The sequence below is a fragment of the Mus musculus genome, chromosome 18 (genome assembly GCF_000001635.26).
Source record: "Mus musculus strain C57BL/6J chromosome 18, GRCm38.p6 C57BL/6J".
Classification (NCBI taxonomy): domain Eukaryota; kingdom Metazoa; phylum Chordata; class Mammalia; order Rodentia; family Muridae; genus Mus; species Mus musculus.
Window position 1 is genome coordinate 14,724,590 of NC_000084.6, and position 25,528 is coordinate 14,750,117.

Genomic DNA, 25,528 nt, shown 5'->3' on the forward strand with positions numbered 1-25,528 from the left:
TAAAACACACTAACTGTAAATGGAAGACGGGAAAATAATCTCTGATTACAGGTAACCTAATCTTACATGTAGAAAATCCTGTAGATTCTACAAAGAATGGTTATACATACTAAGAAATGTGTCTGGAATGAGATGGCACATTAGAAAATGTCTCTGTCACCCCAAGAGTGAACACAGTCTGAGCTGTAAATGACTTTATTCAGAGAAGAGAATGGAGGAACAGCAGGAATCATAAAGAGAGGCTAGAGAGCGAAGAGCCACAGAGAGTGTGCAGTAGTGGAGGAAGCAGCCTGCAGTCAGTCCAGCTGCTGGGCTCAGGAAGCGGAAATTACAGTCACAGGCAAGTCACACAAGCCTGGTGACACAAAAGAAGCATGCTAGTGGAGGGACTTGCTGTGACCCTGACACCTTTAGCCTGCCAGCACCAAAGTCAAAGTTGAGTTTGCCATGCTTGTGTGACAGACATTCACCTGCTGAGCCATCTCCAGAGAAACCACCACTCTTAGGTATTTTTAACATCAATGTTTCTCTAGGTGTCGATCACAGTCACATTGTAAAAAGGACATACTCTTTTTTTTTTGACACATTCTTTTTTTTTAATATTTTTATTAGGTATTTTCTTCATTTATATTTCCAATGCTATCCCAAAAGTCCCCCATACCCTCCCCCCCCACTCCCCTACCCACCCACTCCCACTTTTTGGCCCTAGCATTCTCCTGTACTGGGGCATATAAAGTTTGCAAGTCCAATGGGCCTCTCTTTCCAGTGATGGCCGACTAGGCCATCTTTTGATACATATGCAGCTAGAGTCGAGGACATACTCTTAAGGAGCTTATCTGAACTATTTCTAGGTGCATAAAACTTTAACCCAGGGTGGGTTCGGCCATCTCTTGCCAGTCCTTTCTTGTAGACGATGTGCAGAGAATCACCTTCCCCGTCCTCTAATCGAGTATCTGGCCTCAGACAGCTCTATACTCTGCCTGTTCTCCTGTTTCCAAGGAGTGAAGATGTGCAGGTGTCCATAGCTACAGGATGGGGAAGGTAGATGCTTGTGACGAATAAAGAGCAATGGCTGGGAGAAGTGCCTGCTTCCTGATGGCTTGAGTGGATTTGGTTTTGAGTACAATCTGATAAGTATTGAATGAGCAGTGAAGGGTCTGGAGAGATGGCTCAGCAGTTAAGAGTGTGTAAAGCTTTTGCAGAGACTTGAGCTGCTTCCCAGAAACCATGCCCAAGTCACACACCCTCAATACCACAGCTGCTTGTAAGTCCAGCTCCAGGGCATCTAATGCCCCCTTCTCCCTCTTCATGTGTGTGCATTTACACACACACACACAAACACACACACACACACACACACACACATGTTAAGCACCAGTGTGGTCCTTAGTTTATACAAACACTCAGTATTGTGTTAGTCACATGTTGTAGTCAGTCTCTTAACTTCAGCTAGAGCACGCACTGTCTCCTCATAGACATGCTGAGAATTAAGCTTAACGCTTTTGGATATTTTAACCCTATTAGAGGTCCACCTGTCCTAACATCTTTGATTTCCAAAGTTTTCATTTTGAGAAAAAGAATAAGAATTGATATATCACAGTTATTCAAATGTGCTTTGAATACAATGACTATGCGCTTCAGAGTATTGTTCTTGCTCTTGTAAGAAAAATAAAACCAACTAACTAACAATGTTTAAAGCAAACTGCTTACTATTTTCTCTATGAATGAGAGAGTACAATTAGGCTTAAAAAGGAAATAAATCACAGTTAAGGCACGTGGAATTTTCTAGACCCTTTATGAAGGCATTAGTACAGGGCAAAGGATGCTATAAGAGAGAATTGAAAACTAAACCTTTTGACAAGGAAATACATTTTGAGACATGTTTAGACTTTAAAGTTTTGACTGTTTTTGCAGGTCTGACAGCGGATGCTAGAGTGGTGATCAGCAGAGCGCGGGTGGAGTGCCAGAGCCACAAGCTCACAGTGGAGGATCCCGTCACTGTAGAGTATATAACTCGCTTCATAGCGACGCTAAAGCAGGTGAGCTGCACTCTGAGCACTGTCCTTCAGGTCTCTGTTTTCCGCCATCATTGGTCCTGTCTTAGAAATAAGCAGGCGCTCCAAGCATTTAGTTCACAGGATGCCTTAGGTTCCCTATTCATTCTCAGAATTACCACATTCACTTATCTGGGTAAAGTGGGCTGCATCGCCAGAAATCAAGATCAGTCTCAATTCTTGGAGTTATTATTATTGTTGTTGTTGTTGTTGTTGTTGTTGTTGTTATTATTTATAGAATGTCAGATTTTCAAAAGAAAATTTTAACCTTCTGTAGTCACAATAATATAATTCTGCAAAGTTTTCCAAAGTAATATCAATTATTTCACCAGCAAACCAAAGTCCTCCTTACCAGGTTTAGAATATGGTGTCTTCTGAATCCATGCATGCCCTGTCATTGAATGCTGAGGGTGACGGTGGCATGCAGGCCTGAGCTCTCTCTTGCAGCATGTGTGCTTGGGTGTGGCAGACTCTCCTTCTTGGGTATACTCTCCAACTGTGGTGTTAGAATCTGTGACCAGCTCTGGTGGTCATTTGAAAGTGGCGTCACTTCAGTTACTTTCTTGTTCTCCCTCTCCCTGACACCCAATCACATTATTCTGGTTTGATCATTGCTTGTTCTTCTTTTTAAAACTGTATTATTAAATTAATTTTTAAGTAAAAGGTTACTAGATTGGAGATTATAATTGATTTTTAAGGCTCTTGTATATGTGCCAAACAGCTTTCTAGAAGGATTGATGCTGTTTGTATTGTGCAGCCAGCTATCCCAGAGGGCTACTGAATGCTGGTTTTCATTTTCCTTTCTTTTGTAAGTGAGACTTGTATAATGTAATAGTTTATTTAATTTGTGTTTCCAATTAGTGACATTGAATTTTCCCATATGCTAGTTCACTCTTTTCATTTCTACTTGAGCAAATTGTCCTTCAACAGGAATTATGGAGTTTTGTTGTTGTTGTTGTTGATTTTTGTCACCGAGCCTCCTTTAACAAGATGCTCAGTGTACAGATATGCCAATTTATTTTTAATTTTTTCAGAAAAAGATTCATTTATACTGCATTCTGCATGCATTTATGCCTGCACACCAGAAGAGGGCACCAGATCTCATAGATGGTGTGAGCCACCATCTGGTTGCTGGGAATTGAACTAAACCTCTAAAAGAGCAACCTCTGCTCTTAAGCGCTGAGCCATCTCTCCAGGCCCTGAATGAACACTTTTAGTTACATATTTATTCTGGGTGCAGTGACATGTGTCAATACACACATGAGGACAAGCTGAGGAGCTGTTTCTCTTTGAGCAAGAGGGGTCCTGGTAACAAAACTCAGGTGAGGCTTGGCAGCAGGTGCTTTGCCCACTTGGCTGTCCTACCAGGACTACATTCCTCTTTTCAAACCTGTGTCTGAATGTAAGGATATTCCAGTAAATATATATTGTATATTGAACAAATCCCCCCATATCTGTCCTATATTCCTGTCCTCTCTCTCTCCCACTCCCCTGCCCACTAAAATCCCCTTCATTGCTCTGCGGTTTCACTTCATTTGTACACATATAACTTGTCATTTGTATATACATGACACATCATTTGTACATGCATGACTCATCATTTGTACACACATGATTTTATGTGTCTATATAAAATATAGGATTGTTTCCAGTCCCATTCACTATCCTACAACAGAGTAAGTAATTTGGTTTTTCTTCATGGTTGGAACACTCTGGTGTGTGTGTATACCATATGTGCCCACCATATTTCCTTAATCCATCCCTCTGTTAACAAGCAGTTTGTCAAGAGTAGTCTGCAAAAGCTGTAACTTAAAGATGGAATACTGGCTTTCCTTTATCTTACTGCTTTTGGGAAGCTACTGAGTCTGTTTTCAGTCCATGAACATGGGTGAGAACGCCACTCCCTTTGCTGACTTGTGCCTCCAGCTGCGCTGGCAGGGAAGATACCCTGGAGACTTACAGGTGCTTTATAAATCCAAATTTGATGAATAATATACATCAAATCACTGTTTTGGTTTTTTAAAGTTTGTTGCTTCATTTTAGAAGAAATTCCAAAATTTTTGTAGTTACTTATATATTTTATTTCAATTTTCCCAGTTGTAAGAAAGGAATCTAGCAAAAAAGCAGGACACAGAACATCACACACACAAGGTCCTTATGTGTGGTTTTTAAAGCTGCTTCTGGAGAAATGGAGGTCTTGAGAATAGACTGTGGAAGCACAGTTGTAAGTCTGTGACAGTAAGATAGCCACTGGGAGCCCTGCACCTCCAGGCCAGAGAAGTCTCGCATGCACCTTACAGATTTAACTTTCTTATGTTACCTTTTTGCTAAAATGTAAAGACTGGAAAGTAAGAAGGTCTTTCTTCTAAGATAATATGTAATGCATGTACTTCATACCTCAGTGTAAACTAGAATATTAGACAGTACACAGGAATTAAACATAACCTGTACTTTAAAAGAGGATATTTATATTCATAGCTTAGTAGTTTATGTAAACATTACTAGCAAATCATGGCAGAATAAACTTGAAAAATGAGAAAATAGATCCCATGTGTAGATAAGACTGAGAGACAGCCACTAAAAAGCTGTTTCTAACCACAGAATAATACAGAGCTACATCCAGCCACAGAGTTAAGTAAAATTACCTATGTATTCAGTCCTTAGCCTTCTGTCAGGGATGTCTCTTCATATGACCCATCTCAGTGAGAATGCCACTCCTTGGAGCACAAATCCAGGAAGTTCCCAGACACAGAAGTAATAAGAAATATAATTGGTTTCAGTGTCTGTATGGGAAATCTGTGCTTTTCTTCAAGAGAAACAAAAGATCCCTTTTCTTGAGACAGAAGGAGATGACACAGTGCAGTGAACAAAGAATATTTGGTAGCAATATTATCTAGTAGGAGTAGCCCCTAACAGTAGCCACAGTGTTCCTCTAGGCAAACAAGGGCAGGACTCCAAAGCACAGCTTATCAACTTAGCTCCCCTGACAAGCAAAACAAATGCCCAGTCTTCCACTGGCTCAAAGAGATTTCATACTGTCTTAGTCGTAGTTCTTTTGTTGTGAAGAGACACCATGGCCATGACAACTCTTATAAAAGAAAGCATTTAATTGGGTCTGCTTACAGTTTCAGAGGGTTAGCTGACTATCATCATGATGGGAGCATGGTGGCACCCAGACAGACACGGTGCTGGAGAGGAGCTGAGAGTTCTGCATCTGGATCCACAGCCAGCAGGAAGAGAGAGACACAAAGCATGGCTTGAGCTTTTAATACCCTAAAGCCTTCCAATAAGGCCACACCTACTAATTGCTAAAATAGTGTCACTCTCTGGTGACCAAGCATTCAAATATATGAGCCTCTGGGGCCATTCTTATTCAGGCTACCAGACATCCATCCATACTTGGTGGGCTGAAGAATGAAATCCATTTGACATGAAAAAAATAAGAGGGAAAGAAAACAGCAGCAAAAGGGGGTAGAGAAGTAGGGGGACTGAAGGGAAAGGCATAGCTGAGAAGAACATTTATATGGAAATCTACAATTTTATTTAAAAATGGGAAATAACAAAAGTGGAGTAGGGATCTTTTAAGGAAAAAAAATGATATATTAGCAAATTTGTGATTCTGTTTTACAGATCATACACACTGATTTATTTAAAATGTCATTATGAATTAACAATAGTCAAGAAACACGAAATACAATAAAATTAGAAAAGTAGGGGCCAGAGGGATGGCTCAGTGGTTAAGAGCATTTAACTGCTCTTCCAGAGAACCAGATATTGTTGGGTCCTAGCAGCTCATAACCACCTGTAACTCCAGTCCCACAGGATCCCTGTACTCACACCCACATACCCACATGAAGACACATATACATAATTAAAATTAGTGAAAAGATTTTTTAGAAAAATCATCAGAAAAGTAGATAATTTTGATGGCAATGCTTTCGTTACTAAATTTTCTCTGATCTGATAGTGTGTGTGCTGGTTTGACTAAGCATGGCCCCTTAGGCTCATCTATTTGAATGTGTAGTGACCAGGAGTGACCCTATGTGGAAGGATTATAACAGCTAGGAGTGTGGCCTGGTTGGAGGAGGTGTGTCATGAGGGGGTAGACTTTGAGGTTTCAAAAGCCCACACCAGGCCCAGTCTCTCTTTCCTGTTAGCTGCTTCTTTGGAACGACTTCTGTCTGCTGCCATGTTCCCTGCCATGATGATACTGGACTAGTAACCCTCCAATTACACACTTGCTTTTATAAAAGTTGCCTTGGTTATGGTGTCTCTTCACAGCAGTAAAATAGTAACTAAGACAGTGTTATAGTAAAAACAAATTTTATTTTTTAGAAATATACCCAGAGCAATGGACGAAGGCCTTTTGGTATTTCAGCCTTAATTGTAGGCTTTGATGATGATGGCATCCCAAGATTGTATCAGACAGATCCCTCCGGGACTTACCACGCTTGGAAAGTGAGTAACAAATTTATTAATTTTTCATAGAAGTTGTCAGATAAGTGCTTTAATTTATTGCAAACTTTGTAATAAATGTAAATGCTTTATTGCTTTCATGGACATAACAGAATTATGTTGCATTAAAATATGGACAGTGACACAAACTATAAATTGTAGTCATTTCACTCTTTAGAAATGATGGTTTATGATTGTGAAAGACTTTAGTTTAAGCTGGCCATGATGGTACATGCCTGTAATCCTAGCTTTTATGAAGCTCGGACCACAGAATTGCTGGGAGTTCAAGGACAGCCAGGGTTACATGTGAGTTTCAGGTCAGCCTGAGTGAGATCTTGTCTCAGAAAACAAAACAAAACAAAACAAAACAAAACAAAACAAAACAAAACAAACCCAAACAGATGAATAAACATCACATTGATGTTTGATGCCTATTAATATTTTATACATGCATATCATTGGATTCAATTCATATTTGTTCATCCATTACCCTTCCTGTTTCTTACCACCCCTACTTCGCAAACCTACTTGTGAGGAGAAAGTGTAATAATTGTCTTTCTAAGTCTGATTTCTATAGCAAAATAATTTGTTCCATTTATATGTATGGATGTTTTGTCTGAATGCATGCATGTCCAGTGCTCTCAGAGGCCAGAAAGGCAATCAGATCCTCTGGAACTGGTGTAAGCCATTATGTGGGTGTGCTCTTAACTGCTGAGCTATGTCTCCAATCCCATGTCCTCTATTCTAGGAGTCAGGTAACCATAAACTCCAATACATACTATGTGTTAGTATATAGCAATAATCTTCATATAATAAGTGGAATTGTTTTTCTGCAGGGGAGGGGGCTGGAAAGATGGCTCAGCGGTTAAGAGCACTGACTGCTCTTCCAGAGGTCCTGAGTTCAATTCCCAGCAACCACGTGGTGGCTCACAGCCATCGTAATGAGATCTGATGCCCTCTCCTGGTGTGTCTGAAGAGAATGACATTGTACTCACATACATTAAATAAATACATAAATAAATCTTAAAAAATGTTATTACACTTATTTATTTGTGTACGTGTGGAGGCTACAGGATGGTGTAGAGGCAGGTAGGTCTCTTCTTCAGTCTTCTGGATCCTGAGGATCCAACTGAGGTTCATCAGGGTCGGCAGGCCACACGTTCTGCCTCTGCAGGCAGCTCAGTGCCCTTACTTGCTTTCTCTGCCTTCCAGTCATTGCCCCAGACAAACTTAATTGTTATATGATCTGTCTTGAAATATTTTTTTAAGCTTACTGTCTTCAGTTTGCAGTTATCTTTACAACATTACTGTCCATTCTAATGTTGTTTTAAATTTGCATAAGTGGTTTTCATTATAGTTTGTCTAATGCCTTGAGGCATCCGGGAAAGGAGTTTTGCTTTGTTTCCCATTAGTTAGGAAAATGAGAGAATGTTCAAATTGTTTGAAACTTCACCAGTGACCCGCATTTGAAGCATGCTCTGCTCTGGTATCTGTCAAAGTCAAATGGTGGTCTTAGCTCTAGTCCAGTGAAAATGTGTTCTCTGTAGAAACATCCTCCACATACATGGGAATGTACAGACTGTGTCCAGTATCAAAGAAGACTTTATTTGGATTTATTAGAGTGGCTTATAGACTGTGACCCAGCTAGTGCAAGAGTGGCTGTCTACCAATGGAAAGTCCAAGAATGCAATCCAGTTCAGTTCCATAAGACTGGATGTCTCGAGCTGGGGAGGCGGCCTAAGCCACAGCAGCAGCGGTCGCCATCTTGGTCCGGGACCCGCCGAACTTAGGAAATTAGTCTGAACAGGTGAGAGGGTGCGCCAGAGAACCTGACAGCTTCTGGAACAGGCAGAAGCACAGAGGCGCTGAGGCAGCACCCTGTGTGGGCCGGGGACAGCCGGCCACCTTCCGGACCGGAGGACAGGTGCCCACCCGGCTGGGGAGGCGGCCTAAGCCACAGCAGCAGCGGTCGCCATCTTGGTCCCGGGACTCCAAGGAACTTAGGAATTTAGTCTGCTTAGGTGAGAGTCTGTACCACCTGGGAACTGCCAAAGCAACACACTGTCTGAGAAAGGTCCTGTTTTGGGCCTTCTTCTTCGGCCAGGAGGAGGTCCAAATACAAGATATCTGCGCACCTTCCCTGTAAGAGAGCTTGCCAGCAGAGAGTGCTCTGAGCACTGAAACTCAGAGGAGAGAATCTGTCTCCCAGGTCTGCTGATAGACGGTAACAGAATCACCAGAAGAACAATCTCTAAACAGAGTCAACTATAACTACTAACTCCAGAGATTACCAGATGGCGAAAGGTAAACGGAGGAATCTTACTAACAGGAACCAAGACCACTCACCATCACCAGAACCCAGCACACCCACTTCGCCCAGTCCAGGGAACCCCAACACACCTGAGAACCTAGACCTAGATTTAAAAGCATATCTCATGATGATGGTAGAGGACATCAAGAAGGACTTTAATAAATCACTTAAAGAAATACAGGAGAACACTGCTAAAGAGTTACAAGTCCTTAAAGAAAAACAGGAAAACACAATCAAACAGGTAGAAGTCCTTACAGAAAAAGAGGAAAAAACATACAAACAGGTGATGGAAATGAACAAAACCATACTAGACCTAAAAAGGGAAGTAGACACAATAAAGAAAACTCAAAGCGAGGCAACACTAGAGATAGAAACCCTAGGAAAGAAATCTGGAACCATAGATTTGAGCATCAGCAACAGAATACAAGAGATGGAAGAGAGAATCTCAGGTGCAGAAGATTCCATAGAGAACATCGGCACAACAATCAAAGAAAATGGAAAATGCAAAAAGATCCTAACTCAAAATATCCAGGAAATCCAGGACACAATAAGAAGACCAAACGTACGGATAATAGGAGTGGATGAGAATGAAGATTTTCAACTCAAAGGTCCAGCAAACATCTTCAACAAAATTATTGAAGAAAACTTCCCAAATCTAAAGAATGAGATGCATATGAACATACAAGAAGCCTACAGAACTCCAAATAGACTGGACCAGAAAAGAAATTCCTCCCGACACATAATAATCAGAACATCAAATGCACTAAATAAAGATAGAATACTAAAAGCAGTAAGGGAAAAAGGTCAAGTAACATATAAAGGCAAGCCTATCAGAATTACACCAGATTTTTCACCAGAGACTATGAAAGCCAGAAGAGCCTGGACAGATGTTATACAGACACTAAGAGAACACAAACTGCAGCCCAGGCTACTATACCCAGCCAAACTCTCAATTATCATAGAGGGAGAAACCAAAGTATTCCACGACAAAACCAAATTCACGCATTATCTCTCCACGAATCCAGCCCTTCAAAGGATAATAACAGAAAAAAACCAATACAAGAACGGGAACAACGCCCTAGAAAAAACAAGAAGGTAATCCCTCAACAAACCTAAAAGAAGACAGCCACAAGAACAGAATGCCACCTTTAACAATTAAAATAACAGGAAGCAACAATTACTTTTCCTTAATATCTCTTAACATCAATGGTCTCAACTCGCCAATAAAAAGACATAGACTAACAAACTGGCTACACAAACAAGACCCAACATTTTGCTGCTTACAGGAAACTCATCTCAGAGAAAAAGATAGACACTACCTCAGAATGAAAGGCTGGAAAACAATTTTCCAAGCAAATGGTATGAAGAAACAAGCAGGAGTAGCCATCCTAATATCTGATAAGATTGACTTCCAACCCAAAGTCATCAAAAAAGACAAGGAGGGACACTTCATTCTCATCAAAGGTAAAATCCTCCAAGAGGAACTCTCAATTCTGAATATCTATGCTCCAAATACAAGAGCAGCCACATTCACTAAAGAAACTTTAGTAAAGCTCAAAGCACACATTGCGCCTCACACAATAATAGTGGGAGACTTCAACACACCACTTTCACCAATGGACAGATCATGGAAACAGAAACTAAACAGGGACACACTGAAACTAACAGAAGTGATGAAACAAATGGATCTGACAGATATCTACAGAACATTTTATCCTAAAACAAAAGGATATACCTTCTTCTCAGCACCTCATGGTACCTTCTCCAAAATTGACCACATAATAGGTCACAAATCAGGCCTCAACAGATTCAAAAATATTGAAATTGTCCCATGTAGCCTATCAGATCACCATGCACTAAGGCTGATCTTCAATAACAAAATAAATAACAGAAAGCCAACATTCACATGGAAACTGAACAACACTCTTCTCAATGATACCTTGGTCAAGGAAGGAATAAAGAAAGAAATTAAAGACTTTTTAGAGTTTAATGAAAATGAAGCCACAACGTACCCAAACCTTTGGGACACAATGAAAGCATTTCTAAGAGGGAAACTCATAGCTATGAGTGCCTTCAAGAAAAAACGGGAGAGAGCACATACTAGCAGCTTGACAACACATCTAAAAGCTCTAGAAAAAAAGGAAGCAAATTCACCCAAGAGGAGTAGACGGCAGGAAATAATCAAACTCAGGGGTGAAATCAACCAAGTGGAAACAAGAAGAACTATTCAAAGAATTAACCAAACGAGGAGTTGGTTCTTTGAGAAAATCAACAAGATAGATAAACCCTTAGCTAGACTCACTAAAGGGCACAGGGACAAAATCCTAATTAACAAAATCAGAAATGAAAAGGGAGACATAACAACAGATCCTGAAGAAATCCAAAACACCATCAGATCCTTCTACAAAAGGCTATACTCAACAAAACTGGAAAACCTGGACGAAATGGACAAATTTCTGGACAGATACCAGGTACCAAAGTTGAATCAGGATCAAGTTGACCTTCTAAACAGTCCCATATCCCCTAAAGAAATAGAAGCAGTTATTAATAGTCTCCCAGCCAAAAAAAGCCCAGGACCAGACGGGTTTAGTGCAGAGTTCTATCAGACCTTCAAAGAAGATCTAACTCCAGTTCTGCACAAACTTTTTCACAAGATAGAAGTAGAAGGTATTCTACCCAACTCATTTTATGAAGCCACTATTACTCTGATACCTAAACCACAGAAAGATCCAACAAAGATAGAGAACTTCAGACCAATTTCTCTTATGAACATCGATGCAAAAATTCTTAATAAAATTCTCGCTAACCGAATCCAAGAACACATTAAAGCAATCATCCATCCTGACCAAGTAGGTTTTATTCCAGGGATGCAGGGATGGTTTAATATACGAAAATCCATCAATGTAATCCATTATATAAACAAACTCAAAGACAAAAACCACATGATCATCTCGTTAGATGCAGAAAAAGCATTTGACAAGATCCAACACCCATTCATGATAAAAGTTCTGGAAAGATCAGGAATTCAAGGCCAATACCTAAACATGATAAAAGCAATCTACAGCAAACCAGTAGCCAACATCAAAGTAAATGGAGAGAAGCTGGAAGCAATCCCACTAAAATCAGGGACTAGACAAGGCTGCCCACTTTCTCCCTACCTTTTCAACATAGTACTTGAAGTATTAGCCAGAGCAATTCGACAACAAAAGGAGATCAAGGGCATACAAATTGGAAAAGAGGAAGTCAAAATATCACTTTTTGCAGATGATATGATAGTATATATAAGTGACCCTAAAAATTCCAACAGAGAACTCCTAAACCTGATAAACAGCTTCGGTGAAGTAGCTGGATATAAAATTAACTCAAACAAGTCAATGGCCTTTCTCTACACAAAGAATAAACAGGCTGAGAAAGAAATTAGGGAAACAACACCCTTCTCAATAGCCACAAATAATATAAAATATCTCGGCGTGACTCTAACGAAGGAAGTGAAAGATCTGTATGATAAAAACTTCAAGTCCCTGAAGAAAGAAATTAAAGAAGATCTCAGAAGATGGAAAGATCTCCCATGCTCATGGATTGGCAGGACCAACATTGTAAAAATGGCTATCTTGCCAAAAGCAATCTACAGATTCAATGCAATCCCCATTAAAATTCCAACTCAATTCTTCAACGAATTAGAAGGAGCAATTTGCAAATTCATCTGGAATAACAAAAAACCGAGGATAGCAAAAACTCTTCTCAAGGATAAAAGAACCTCTGGTGGAATCACCATGCCTGACCTAAAGCTTTACTACAGAGCAATTGTGATAAAAACTGCATGGTACTGGTATAGAGACAGACAAGTGGACCAATGGAATAGAATTGAAGACCCAGAAATGAACCCACACACCTATGGTCACTTGATCTTCGACAAGGGAGCCAAAACCATCCAGTGGAAGAAAGACAGCATTTTCAACAATTGGTGCTGGCACAACTGGTTGTTATCATGTACAAGAATGCGAATCGATCCATACTTATCTCCTTGTACTAAGGTCAAATCTAAGTGGATCAAGGAACTTCACATAAAACCAGAGACACTGAAACTTATAGAGGAGAAAGTGGGGAAAAGCCTTGAAGATATGGGCACAGGGGAAAAATTCCTGAACAGAACAGCAATGGCTTGTGCTGTAAGATCGAGAATTGACAAATGGGACCTAATGAAACTCCAAAGTTTCTGCAAGGCAAAAGACACTGTCTATAAGACAAAAAGACCACCAGCAGACTGGGAAAGGATCTTTACCTATCCTAAATCAGATAGGGGACTAATATCCAACATATATAAAGAACTCAAGAAGGTGGACCTCAGAAAATCAAATAACCCCCTTAAAAAATGGGGCTCAGAACTGAACAAAGAATTCTCACCTGAGGAATACCGAATGGCAGAGAAGCACCTGAAAAAATGTTCAACATCCTTAATCATCAGGGAAATGCAAATCAAAACAACCCTGAGATTCCACCTCACACCAGTGAGAATGGCTAAGATCAAAAATTCAGGTGACAGCAGATGCTGGCGAGGATGTGGAGAAAGAGGAACACTCCTCCATTGTTGGTGGGATTGCAGGCTTGTACAACCACTCTGGAAATCAGTCTGGCGGTTCCTCAGAAAATTGGACATAGTACTACCGGAGGATCCAGCAATACCTCTCCTGGGCATATATCCAGAAGAAGCCCCAACTGGTAAGAAGGACACATGCTCCACTATGTTCATAGCAGCCTTATTTATAATAGCCAGAAACTGGAAAGAACCCAGATGCCCCTCAACAGAGGAATGGATACAGAAAATGTGGTACATCTACACAATGGAGTACTACTCAGCTATTAAAAAGAATGAATTTATGAAATTCCTAGCCAAATGGATGGACCTGGAGAGCATCATCCTGAGTGAGGTAACACAATCACAAAGGAACTCACACAATATGTACTCACTGATAAGTGGATACTAGCCCAAAACCTAGGATACCCACGATATAAGATACAATTTCCTAAACACATGAAACTCAAGAAAAATGAAGACTGAAGTGTGGACACTATGCCCCTCCTTAGAAGTGGGAACAAAACACCCATGGAAGGAGTTACAGAAACAAAGTATGGAGCTGAGATGAAAGGATGGACCATGTAGAGACTGCCATATCCAGGGATCCACCCCATAATCAGCTTCCAAATGCTGACACCATTGCATACACTAGCAAGATTTTACTGAAAGGACCCAGATGTAGCTGTCTCTTGTGAGACTATGCCGGGGCCTAGCAAACACAGAAGTGGATGCTCACAGTCAGCTAATGGATGGATCACAGGGCTCCCAATGGAGGAGCTAGAGAAAGTACCCAAGGAGCTAAAGGGATCTTCAACCCTATAGGTGGAACAACATTATGAACTAACCAGTACCCCTGAGCTCTTGACTCTAGCTGCATATGTATCAAAAGATGGCCTAGTCGGCCATCACTGGAAAGAGAGGCCCATTGGACACGCAGACTTTGTGTGCCCCGGTACAGGGGAACGCCAGGGCCAAAGGGGGGGAGTGGGTGGGTAGGGGAGTGGGGGTGGGTGGGTGGGGGGGACTTTTGGTATAGCATTGGAAATGTAAATGAGCTAAATACCTAATTAAAAAAAAAAAAAAAAAAAAAAAAAAAGACTGGATGTCTCAGCTTACACCAGAATCCTGAGGAAGCAGGCTCTAGTGCCAGCACGGGAATAGACTTGCCAGCAACAGTGAGGGCAAGCAGGCATTGCACGAGCTTCCTTCTTCCATATCCTTTCTATAGACGGATACCAAAGGTGTGACCCATATTAAAGTGGGTCTTCCAATTTCAAATGATTTAATTACAAAAAAAATCCCAGGTGAGTTGGTCTACAGAACGAGTTCCAGGACACTCAGAGGTATACAAATAAACTCTGTTTTGAGAAACAAACAAACAAACAAACAAACTCCCTTACAGGTACCAGCCACTTACGTTTTAGTTAATTTAGATATAGTCAAGGTGACAAAAATAGCCATGACAGTGGCTAAAATGATATACGTGCTTCCTGGTCGATGCCTTGGGAAGGAAATAACATTACCTTTGAAGTATTCATACCACTGGGTTCCTGACTCTAATAAGGAAGGAACAATCAGATATATTCAGAACATGAACTAGTCTCTTGCTATTGAAAGACAGAACAAACACAAGGAGACTTTTGTGATATAAATCAAAACAGGCAAATGTGAACCATAATTTTTGGTTATATTCTGGATGGGAAAAATAGACTCAAAGAAGATTCTGGAGGTGCAGATATAGTTTTATGTGGGCTTACATTAGATAATACTGTGAAGTCTTCTGGATGTGGTAAGTATAATGTAGTCAAATAAGGACCTAGGACTGGCAAGATGGCTTGGGAGGTAAAGACACTTGGCCAAATCTTATGACTTGAGTTAAATAGCCAGGACCCCCCTGATGGAAGAAAACCAACTTCTTCAAATTGTCCTCTGACCTCTACCCACCAATACAATTTATACCCACAAAATAAATTAATGAATGTAATAAAATATAGTATCTATAATACTGAAATTGTGTGTGTGTGTGTGTGTGTATGAAGAAAAGTGCAATACATATCTCAGTGTTAGTGTCAGGTGTAGAGTTAAAGAATATACTGTTAATATTTCATGTTCTTAAGTTTTGAAATCCCTCCCAAAAAGCAGGTGATGAGGAAAACAGTGGCTAGTTTTGTCTTTTTAAGATGATGAGGAGGAGCATAGAAATAGAACAGTAGCTAGATGAGAACACAGATGCAAGGGAACTCTTCTTCCTTCAACAAGAGGACCAAGGACGATTTGCCAAGACCTGTTCTGAACACTGGAGATAGGAGTGCCTAAAACAAGCCTGTTATATTCTAGATGCTAGAGAAAGACAAGCCTGTGTGGTGGTATGTTAGGTGAGTGATGTTAGAAGACTCTGTCCAGATGGCTTGTTATGAAAGTAGATGTTTATCAAATATTTCCTATATAACAGTTGCTGAAACTTAAAAGTCTAAAGTATCTAGCCAAATCAGATATAAAGTATAACTTACAGTTCTCAAAATGTAATCTTCAAACCTCTGATCCAGGAGGTAACTGGTTTTCGTAGACCTCCCCATTAATTCTTCTGTGAGTGTGTACAGTATTTTCTATGTCTTTCATGGCCAATGAGATCTGGTAGCCAGACATTCACCATGTCTGATCTCAGGACCATTCCAGTGAGACTGTCAGCTCTCATGGGAATTCCATGTTGAGGTAGATTTCTTTAGCTCAGAAGTTCTCTTCATATCTACTGTACCTAGTGCCTTAGCTGGTATCTATGAAACTCCAGCGCTGCAGGATGATGATAAGACTCATTATAAGAGAGTATAGTATAGTATTATATATACTATATAGTAATATATTATTATATCTCAAGCAATATCCAAGGTTAGCAGGAGACCCTAATGTCTTGGAATAAAAGACTGATAATCTGGAAAAGAGGATCAAGATGGGTAGCATGAGAAATAAATCTAAATTTGGTGTGAGTCTTTTTGGGTGTGTCCCTTGATGTCTGAAAGTCTATTGTATTTCTGCTTGTACACCTCCAGTTTGTCTAGCCCCTGCAAGGAGAGTTTGCCAAAATCAACCAGCCAGTTGTCAATTTCAGTGTAAATGTGAGTCTTTATCTAGCAACAGCTGGCTATGCAGGTCCATGACCTCCATTAGCACAGCCCCTGTATAGACCATGCACAGTGCAGCAGAGCAGTCAAGGAGCCTGGAACTGCTGAGTTCCTTCACGGTGTATGGAAACAGTGGCAAATCACAGTTGCATGGAAGGGACTGCCTCTGGGTCTGGAAAATATGGTCTGAACTTTGTGCTTTCACGACACTAGCAGGTATGTTACATGTACAGAGCTGGCTGACCTGGACAAGTCCTTAGTTAGGGGTTATTGCTGAGAAGAGACACCATGACCAAGACAACTCTTGTAAGGAGCAACATTTAACTGGGGCTGGCTTACAGGATCAGAGGTTCAGTTCATGTAGGAAACATGGCAGCATCCAGGCAGACACAATACTGGATAAGGAGCCAAGAATTCTGTATCTTGATGTAGTCAGGAGAAGGCTGTCTTCCAGGCAGCCAAGAGGAGGGTCTTAATGTCCACCCCCACAGTGACACATTTTCTCCAGCAAGGCCACAATCTCCTAATAGTGCCACTCCCTGGGCCAAGCATATTCAAATCACCAAATTGTACTCCCTGACCCCCATAGGTTTGTTCAAACACACGAGTCTATGGGGTCCATACCTAAACATAGAATAATGCAAAATACATTTCATTCAACTTCCAACGTCCCCATAGTCTATATAACAGTGTCAACAGTGTTCCAATCACTTAACTGTCAAAAAGCAGACCCATGCCTCCAACATCACAGGACACACATTATCATTCCAAAACATCACCATGAGGAAATACTGGACCAAAGCAAGACCAAAATCCAGCTGAGCAAACTCTAAGCTTTGATTTTCCATGCCTGATGTCAAAATGCTCTTTAGATCTCCAACTCCTTTCTGCTCTGTTGGCTGCAACAAACTTATTTCTACTAGGCTGCTTCCACTCTGTTAGCAACTTTCCTTAGCAGATATCCCATGGCTCTGGCATCTCAAACATCTTGGGGTCTCCAAGGCAACTTAAACTTTACAGCTTCTTGTTCCAGTGCCTGAGATCCACACATGATTTTCAGGGCTCCTCCAAAGGGCTTGCACCACTTCTCCAGATCTGCTCTCTGTAGCACTCTGGGGTCTGGTTGACTCCACTCTACTGTTGCTGCTGTTCTTGGTGATTATTTCATGGTACTGGCTTCTCCAATTCAATGGAGTCTCCCACTTCTACTATGTTTCACCAATAGTTCCTCATAGGTTCCTTTCATGATGACAAGCCTCAAATTCTTTGCATGGCCATCAACTGTAACTGAGGCTGCACTTTTACCAATGGCCTTCCCTGGCCTCTCACAGTGCCAGGCCTCACCAGTACCACCTGGGTAATTATTAAACATTATCAAGTTCAGCTGAAACATGAGGAACACAGTTTCTTTGTGCTCTCAGAAAACACTTCCCAGAAGATGTCACCTCAGTGATGCTGGTCTCTTCTTAATCACTTCTTAGCTCCAGTTAGCCAGCATCAATTGTCTCAGTAGTCCCCTCTAGACTCAAAAGCCAAAGCCACATGGACAAAGCTGATACTTGCTGGAGCTGGAACCTGACCCCTTTGTTCTATTACATCTTCACCAGATTTCTGTTTTCTAACTCCTTCACTGCTTAATCTAGGCTATCCAGGATCTTGCTCTGTAGATTGACCTTGAACTCAGAGATCTGCATGACCATGTGTCCTGAATGCTTGGATTAAAGCCGTGTACCATAGCACTTGAACTTAACTTTTTCTTTTCCTCTTTTCTTTTTTTCTTTCTTTCTTTTTTTTTTGTTTTTTTTTTTTTTGTTTTGTTTTTTGAGACAGGGTTTCTCTGTATAGCCCTGGCTGTCCTGGAACTCACTTTGTAGACCAGGCTGGCCTCAAACTCAGAAATCCACCTGCCTCTGCCTCCTAAGTGCTGGGATTAAAGGCGTGTGCCACCACTGCCCGGTTTAACTTTTTCTTTACCTGGAATTTGCTCTGTTCTAGGTTGGCCTTGAACTCATATATCTGCTTGCCTCTGTCTCCTAGGATTAAAGGCATGTACCACCATGCCTAGGCCTAAGCTTTTCATGGCTACAATGCCTCAAGATCCAGATCAAAATCCTATGTCCTCCATTTTTGGATTATAGTTCATTCCAGATTAAAAGTCCTAGTGAAAACAGTAACCAATTAATAATAACATCTAACATGATATATAACTATTTCTTGTTCAATGGCAAACAATAAGCTTAGCTTAGTGGGATCTTGCCTCAAAGTCACCATTCCCTTAATCTGCTTATCTCCCTGAACACAGGATTTAATTCCATTTCCCTTCCTGGTGCCTGTTTATTACATGCGGGCTTTTCTGAGCCTTTCTTTTGTCAGTGCAATTAATCAAAATCTCTTTACCTTAGCCTCAGGTAGACTCTTCAAACACGGGCAAAAAGCAGCCACATTCTTCACCAAAATATAACAAGAACAGTATCTAGGCTACATACACAGATGATTGCTCTGAAACCTCTTGAGCTGGGTCCCCACAAATCAAATCACCCTCAGGAACACTGTCTTTCATGCTTCTACTAGTATGTCCTATTAAGCTCCACTTAAAGCATTCCACTGCTTTCTAAATTCAAAGTCCCAAACTCACAGTCTTCTAAACAAAAGCAGTCAGGCCTATCACAGCAATACCCTAGTCCCTGGTTTCAACTTATATCTTATTAGGGTTTTATTACTGAGAAGAGACACTATGAACAAGGCAACTGTTATAAAGGACACCATTTATTTGGGGATGGCTTACAGGCTCAGAGGTTCAGTCCATGCAGGAAGCATGTCAGTATTCAGGCAGACATGGTGCTGGATAAGAAACCAAGAGTTCTACATCTTGATCAGAATTCAGTCAGGAGAAGACTGTCCTCCAGGCAGCTAGGAGAAGGGTCTCAAAGGCTACCCCACAGTGACACACTTCCTCCACAAGGCCACACAAGGCCACTCCAACAAGGTCACACCTCCAATAGTGACAGTCCTTGGATCAAGCATATTCAAACCACCACAGATACTCAGTGTTTTCTATCAAAGACCTTTAAACCAATTGGCCAATTTACAACTAATTCTGTAGTTTAGGTGATAGGAGACAATCTTACAGCAACCAACCCAAAGTGAATTGTCCAATTGCATCCTGCTCTAAGAATAGATGAGTTCCATAACTGTATCTCTTCTGGCATGCAAGCTGACTGAGTCTAATAGCTGTGCATTTTAATATCATCTCAATCCAGAAATATTAGTGATTCCTTCACTGTCAGCATGTGAATTAAGCTGGGGAGGGGCACTATTCTTGCCAGTAAAGTCTAGGCATCTTGCAAATGTGAGCAAGTGACCAGATATAACTACCTCCATAGATTTAAATGATAATTGGCAAAGATTGCAAATGGGAACTTTTTTACACCACTGGTTGAATAAGGTATGGGCAGGTGACTCACCAGCTGGCTAATTAGACTGTGCCCCTGCGGTTACCAGTTGAAGGCTGAGGCCTTATAAATACTTGGAGAAGTCTTTGAGAGTTAGTTTCCCATTCCTACCCCTTTGATATTCTCAGCACTTCCTCAGAGGGCAAGATTGAATATCTGGAACCCAATAAAAATGCTAGGTCAGTCGTCATGTGATTGACCAGATCACCGTGTTCTCACTTCCCTTCCCACAGTGTATCTGAGGCTAGCTGTGCCTCTACAGCCCACAAGGTAAAACTCATAGCAACAGTTTGTATAGGTGGACAGGTAAACTGATTAAATGTGGTAAAGCTGCTGATGCCGGAGCACCGAGCCTTAGTGGTACTTATTACTCTACGCCATCAGGAATTTGCAGCAAGTAAATGAGCAAATTCAAGTTATCTTTGATGAAAGAACAGATGCTGTTCATTGCTGCTGTAAAATTCTGGCGACATGAGCAGCCCTGTAGCTTTTTGTGTGATGGAGCGATCAGCATACAGCACCTCTGTAAGCATAGTGGGAATTATGCTCAGAAACACAAAAAGTTATTCTTTCCTTTGCAAGTCAAAACTGCCCATACTTAATAGCACTTCACTTGTGTCTCATAGAACAATATCAACAATGGTGTTTATTGAGATGTGAAATTTGCCAGGATGTGTTCTCAGGATTGAACAAGCTAAGCCTGTTTCTGCAGAAAACACCAGATATTATTTGTTGCTAATGATACAATTCAAGGTTTTAAGCAAGATTTAGAAACATCTATCTATCACACTGTGCCTGACAGTTTCTCAGTATTCCTTTGATGAAACTATTGGTAAAAAGGAGTTTACTCATTTGATATTTTAGAAATGAGATAGGTCAACAGTTAGAATGTCTGTTTAATTCAGTGAGCCAGTGTTTTCCAGGTGACCAAGGCACAGTATAAAAGATTCATTCCAAACCCCCAATGATCATCAACTATTCAAAGTTAAAAACTGATCACAGCATCCTGTTACTGAATGAAGAGAATAAAAGATTTGGGAGCAGCCTGAGATATGTACAGCATACGGAGAAGCATTTACAAAAGCAAACCAAAACCAAAACCAAAAAAAAACTAAAATACTGTCACTGCTGAGAACAGAAGTCTAAAAATTGTAGGGTTATTTTGTTTGCTTGCTTTTTTGTTTGTTTGCTTTTAGACAGGTTCTTACTGTGTGGTTCATGCTGGCCTAGAACATATGTCTCAGCTTCCTGACTTCTGGGATTATAGGCATGTACAACTTTATCCTAACAAGAAATTTTTAGTTTACTTTAAATAATTGTTGGCCAAGAGACTTTTGTGTAAACCATTTTAATAGTTCCTGTTTAAAAAGTTTAAAACACGTGGTTCCAGATTCCACCCTGTAATCAACTGTTAGAAAGCAACTACCTTGAGTAGAATATGAACATTTCACTGAGAAGGGCATTAAAATGTCCCTTTATTTCTTAACACTCGAATGATGCTATAGTTCACCCAAATTAATAGTATTTCAAAACATTGAGTGCAAAATAACAGAAAAATTCTGCTTTTATGTGTGTGTGCATGTGTGTGTTAAAGTTTTTAAAAGTTTTTTCTAAGATGTATTTTTATGTGTATGGGTTTCACTTGCATATATATGTCTGTGTACCACGAATACATCTAAGACCAGAAGAGGGCATCGCATCCTTTAGAAGTAGACTTCAGGTGGTTGTTCAGTTGCCACGTGGGTGCTTGGAATAAAACCCAGGGCCTCTGGAAGAGCAGATTGCACTCCTAACTACTGAGCCGCCTCTCTGCTCCTCAAGTTTACTTTTTAAAAAAGTATTTTATTTTTAATTAAATTATAATCACATCACTTTCCCTCTTTGCTTTCCACCCTCCATCTCCTCCCTCTCAAATTTATAGCCTCTTTTTCTTCATTCTTGTTACACACATACGTATATGTGTGTGTATTTGTGAGAATATGTGTGTATGTGTGTATGCACACAAAATTGTTGAGTCTGTTTGCTTCATGTTGCTTTTATTATGTAGAGATTTTAGGGTTATCCATGTTGTTTTGAATAACCAACTAGCAGGCTCATACCTGGGGATTCTACCTCTCTCAGTAGTTATTAGCTGCCTGCATCTCTCCATAGAGGTGGGGCCCTGTGATATTTTCCCCATCCCCACTGGCATGTTCACACAGAAAAGGTAGTTTAGGTGTCTCTCTCATCTCAAAGGACACAAAAATTAAAGTCCTACTTTAAAAATCTCATTTAACCTCAGTTATCTCACTTAACATATTAGCCTCAAGACTGTCTTATTGAAGGGCTGGGACTTCAACTTATGAATTGAAGGAAACATAACAAATTCTAGTAAGTTAATATAAGTGTTATGGTTTTATTTAAGATCATATTTTCCAAAGCAGGGGTGGGGTAGGGTAGGGTGAGGAACTGTGTGAGGATATTGTAAGAAAACCCTTTGAAAGCAGTTTGCAATTCAAGACACCAGAACTTTGAGGAATTTCCGTTTCTGAAGCCACCTAATTGGTGGTATTTTGTAATGGTAGACCAAAAAAGGCTAACACAGAAAACATAGAATAGGCTTGTTATTTTTAAATGAATTAACAATTTCAACATTGTCTCAGTCTTCTCTTCTCTACTCTTCTTTTCTTATTTTCGTTTTTTAGTTTTTCGAGACAGGGTTTCTCTGTGTAGCCCTGCCTATCTTGGAACTCACTCTGTAAACCAGGCTGGCCTAGAACTCAGAGAGATCTTCCTGTTGGGATTATAGGTGTGTACTCCACTGACCAGCCTCAGTGTTTAGTTCTAATTACTTTGGGCTTCATTTTATGCCATAGTATTTACATATTATGTAAATTAGCCTGCTACTATTTTATGGTAAAAGACTCAAATGCCCCTGAGACAGAAGCGGTACTGAAGTGGAAACCTAAGGGTTCTTTGGAAAGTCAGTTGTGTTGGATTGTGTTTTGCTGGGACAAACACGTGAAGGAACAATTTGCTGAAGCAGACACAGGTGAAAGGATGTTCTACTAAAGCAAGCACATGAAAGGATATGTGATAAAAGGATTCTTTGCTAACAGCACACATGTATCGGTCCACCTTACATTGCACCATTGAGCTCCGTTTGTCAGGACTCCATAGAGATAAATGCACCAAAAAACTTCTGATGTTGTGCTACAGATTCTTGCCGCTTCAGCGGACTTGGGCCAATTGGTAGAGTGATGTCAGTAAGTCTAGTCCCCGCCTATTTGTAACACCACTTCAGTCAGAGAATCTATGTTATGCTCCAGATAGGAAATTGATCTTTCTAGGCACTGGATATTTTCATCTATGTCTGCTTCTAAAGTGTTATGATTCTTTTTCTGTAATGCCAGTGCAGCTATTCCAGTGCTGGCTCTGGCTAGTCCTGCCCCTAGAGTCAATGCTAAGATCAAAGAGATAGGTTCTCATTTTTGTTTCATTAAGCCTCTCTCAGTTTGTCCTACCAAAGTTCTCAGCACTGTTCCTCTGAATAGTAGGTTATACGGGGCACTAATTGAACCAAGATGTAGAACCCATCTGGGGTAGAAGAATTAAGAACTGCCCCATTCACACAAGGGGTCAGTCCTGTTAAGCAGGCCCACCATGCCTGTTCTGGGGGGGATAACTCATTTGAGTGGACTATGGGAATAGTCTGATCACAGAGGTGTCGATGCAACAAGGGGACCTTTCCCAGGCAGATACCCTGTTCTGCTATGATTTGGAGGGTTAAAGCCAGACCTTCCTGAGATCATCTACATGCATAATCCCTTTTAGAAATATTGCATTATGTTATTAACCCAATACCTTTATAAAAGATGGGTCTGACATATAGTATAACTGCAGGAGGTGGTAAGTTCAGGTTTGGAAGCATTTAATGTCTGGAAGGTATTTACCATCATTGACCAGAGGGGATTGGCTGATTCTGGTTGTTTAAGAGGGAGCTCTGGAACTAAGGGTCCCTGAGATTGGGTAACTGATGGTAACGTAGTTTTTGTTCTAGAAGATGTTGGGCCCAGTACTGATTTAGGGGGTGCTGGAATTTGATTTGGCCTATTGCCATTGGTGACTTGTCTGTGGTTGGCCTCATTAGGAGTTAGACTGTAAGAAGTGACCCAGGATTGTAACCCTCGATGATGCTGAGCCAGAGACCCCAAGACTTCCTGACTTCCCATCCCTTGGCTTCTTTTCCCTTGTCAGTGACCTGAGCAAAACTTTGGGATTATCTCTTTGTTGGGCAACCATGGAAAGACCCTCTTTTGACACCATTTATCCTCTATTTCCAGGGACTGTTTCACATCCCCAGGCAGCACAGTAGAACTGTTCGGGATCCCCATATTTGATAGTTCTTTTTGCCCTGGATATATGGAAAAAGTTTTTCATCAGCATTCAGGGTGTGAGTCTTGAGGAGTCTGTAGGGTGTTGGGCCATGAGTTATCCAGCCAGATACTATAAATCAAAAATCAAGTCTGGGAAACAGGATATTCCAATTGGCCCTTTTGTACAAGCCAAATGGCATGATAACCAGTCTCAGAATTTTCAGTCGCCCAAGTTAAATCAAAAGGCTGGTGTGGGTTAGGGGTTGCAGTACATACAGTTAGCAGGGACAGTAGACTCAGGACCATGTCAATTTTAATTTGAGAGGATTGGTGTCCCTTTGAAACTTCTATTCCACTGAGGCTGGAGTCAGGTAGTGTTCTTTAGTGGAAAAGGGATTATCAGGTCTGGTATGTGTGTAGTGCACCCAGGCAGCAATTCCATTCATTTTGATGGCGGTTGGCAAGGTCAAGAGGATGATGCAAAGTCCTTTCCATCTGGTTCAAGCACGCCTTGGTGAAATCTCCTCACATAGGCTCAGTCTCCTGGTCAAAACTTGAGGTTCTGGAACCAGGCCTGCTTCATAAAGGGCACATAATTTGGGCCAAACATGTTTATGAGACCATTGGGTAGCTCTGACCCTAAACATTAAATCAGCATCCTCCAGTTCTGCGATGGCTGCTGACTGCAGGCTGACTGCAGGTACAGTGGGGGCTGGGATAGCCCCAAGGGGGGGGGGGGCTGTTCATCTGCTAAGGAGAATTCCTTACTTGATATAGGCAAAGGGAAGGAGCATCATCCAGTCCCCACCACTCTCTAAGGCTAATTTAGTTAAGGTCACTTTTTAATTTTTTTTCCATTTTTTATTAGGTATTTAGCTCATTTACATTTCCAATGCTATACCAAAAGTCCCCCATACCCACCCACCCCCACTCCCCTACCCACCCACTCCCCCTTTTTGGCCCTGGGGTTCCCCTGTACTGGGGCATATAAAGTTTGCAAGTCCAATGGGCCTCTCTTTGTAGTGATGGCCGACTAGGCCATCTTTTGATACATATGCAGCTAGAGACAAGAGCTCCGGGGTACTGCTTAGTTCATATTGTTCCACCTATAGGGTTGCAGTTCCCTTTAGTTCCTTGGGTGCTTTCTCTAGTTCCTCCATTGGGGGACCTGTGGTCCATTCAATAGCTGACTGTGAGCATCCACTT

The 25,528-nt window shown here is 41.0% G+C and overlaps 1 protein-coding gene across 3 annotated transcripts in view; it reads left to right on the plus strand.

Moving 5' to 3' along the window:
- The window catches only part of Psma8 (proteasome subunit alpha 8), a 56,167-nt gene that overhangs the window by 18,455 nt on the left and 12,184 nt on the right, over window positions 1-25,528 (plus strand). For all 3 annotated transcript variants that reach the window (XM_006526294.4, NM_001163609.1, NM_001360823.1), the window contains exons 3-4: window positions 1,915-2,039; window positions 6,390-6,512. In XM_006526294.4, the coding sequence (XP_006526357.1) occupies window positions 1,915-2,039; window positions 6,390-6,512 (248 nt within the window). The remainder of the gene's footprint in view (window positions 1-1,914; window positions 2,040-6,389; window positions 6,513-25,528) is intronic.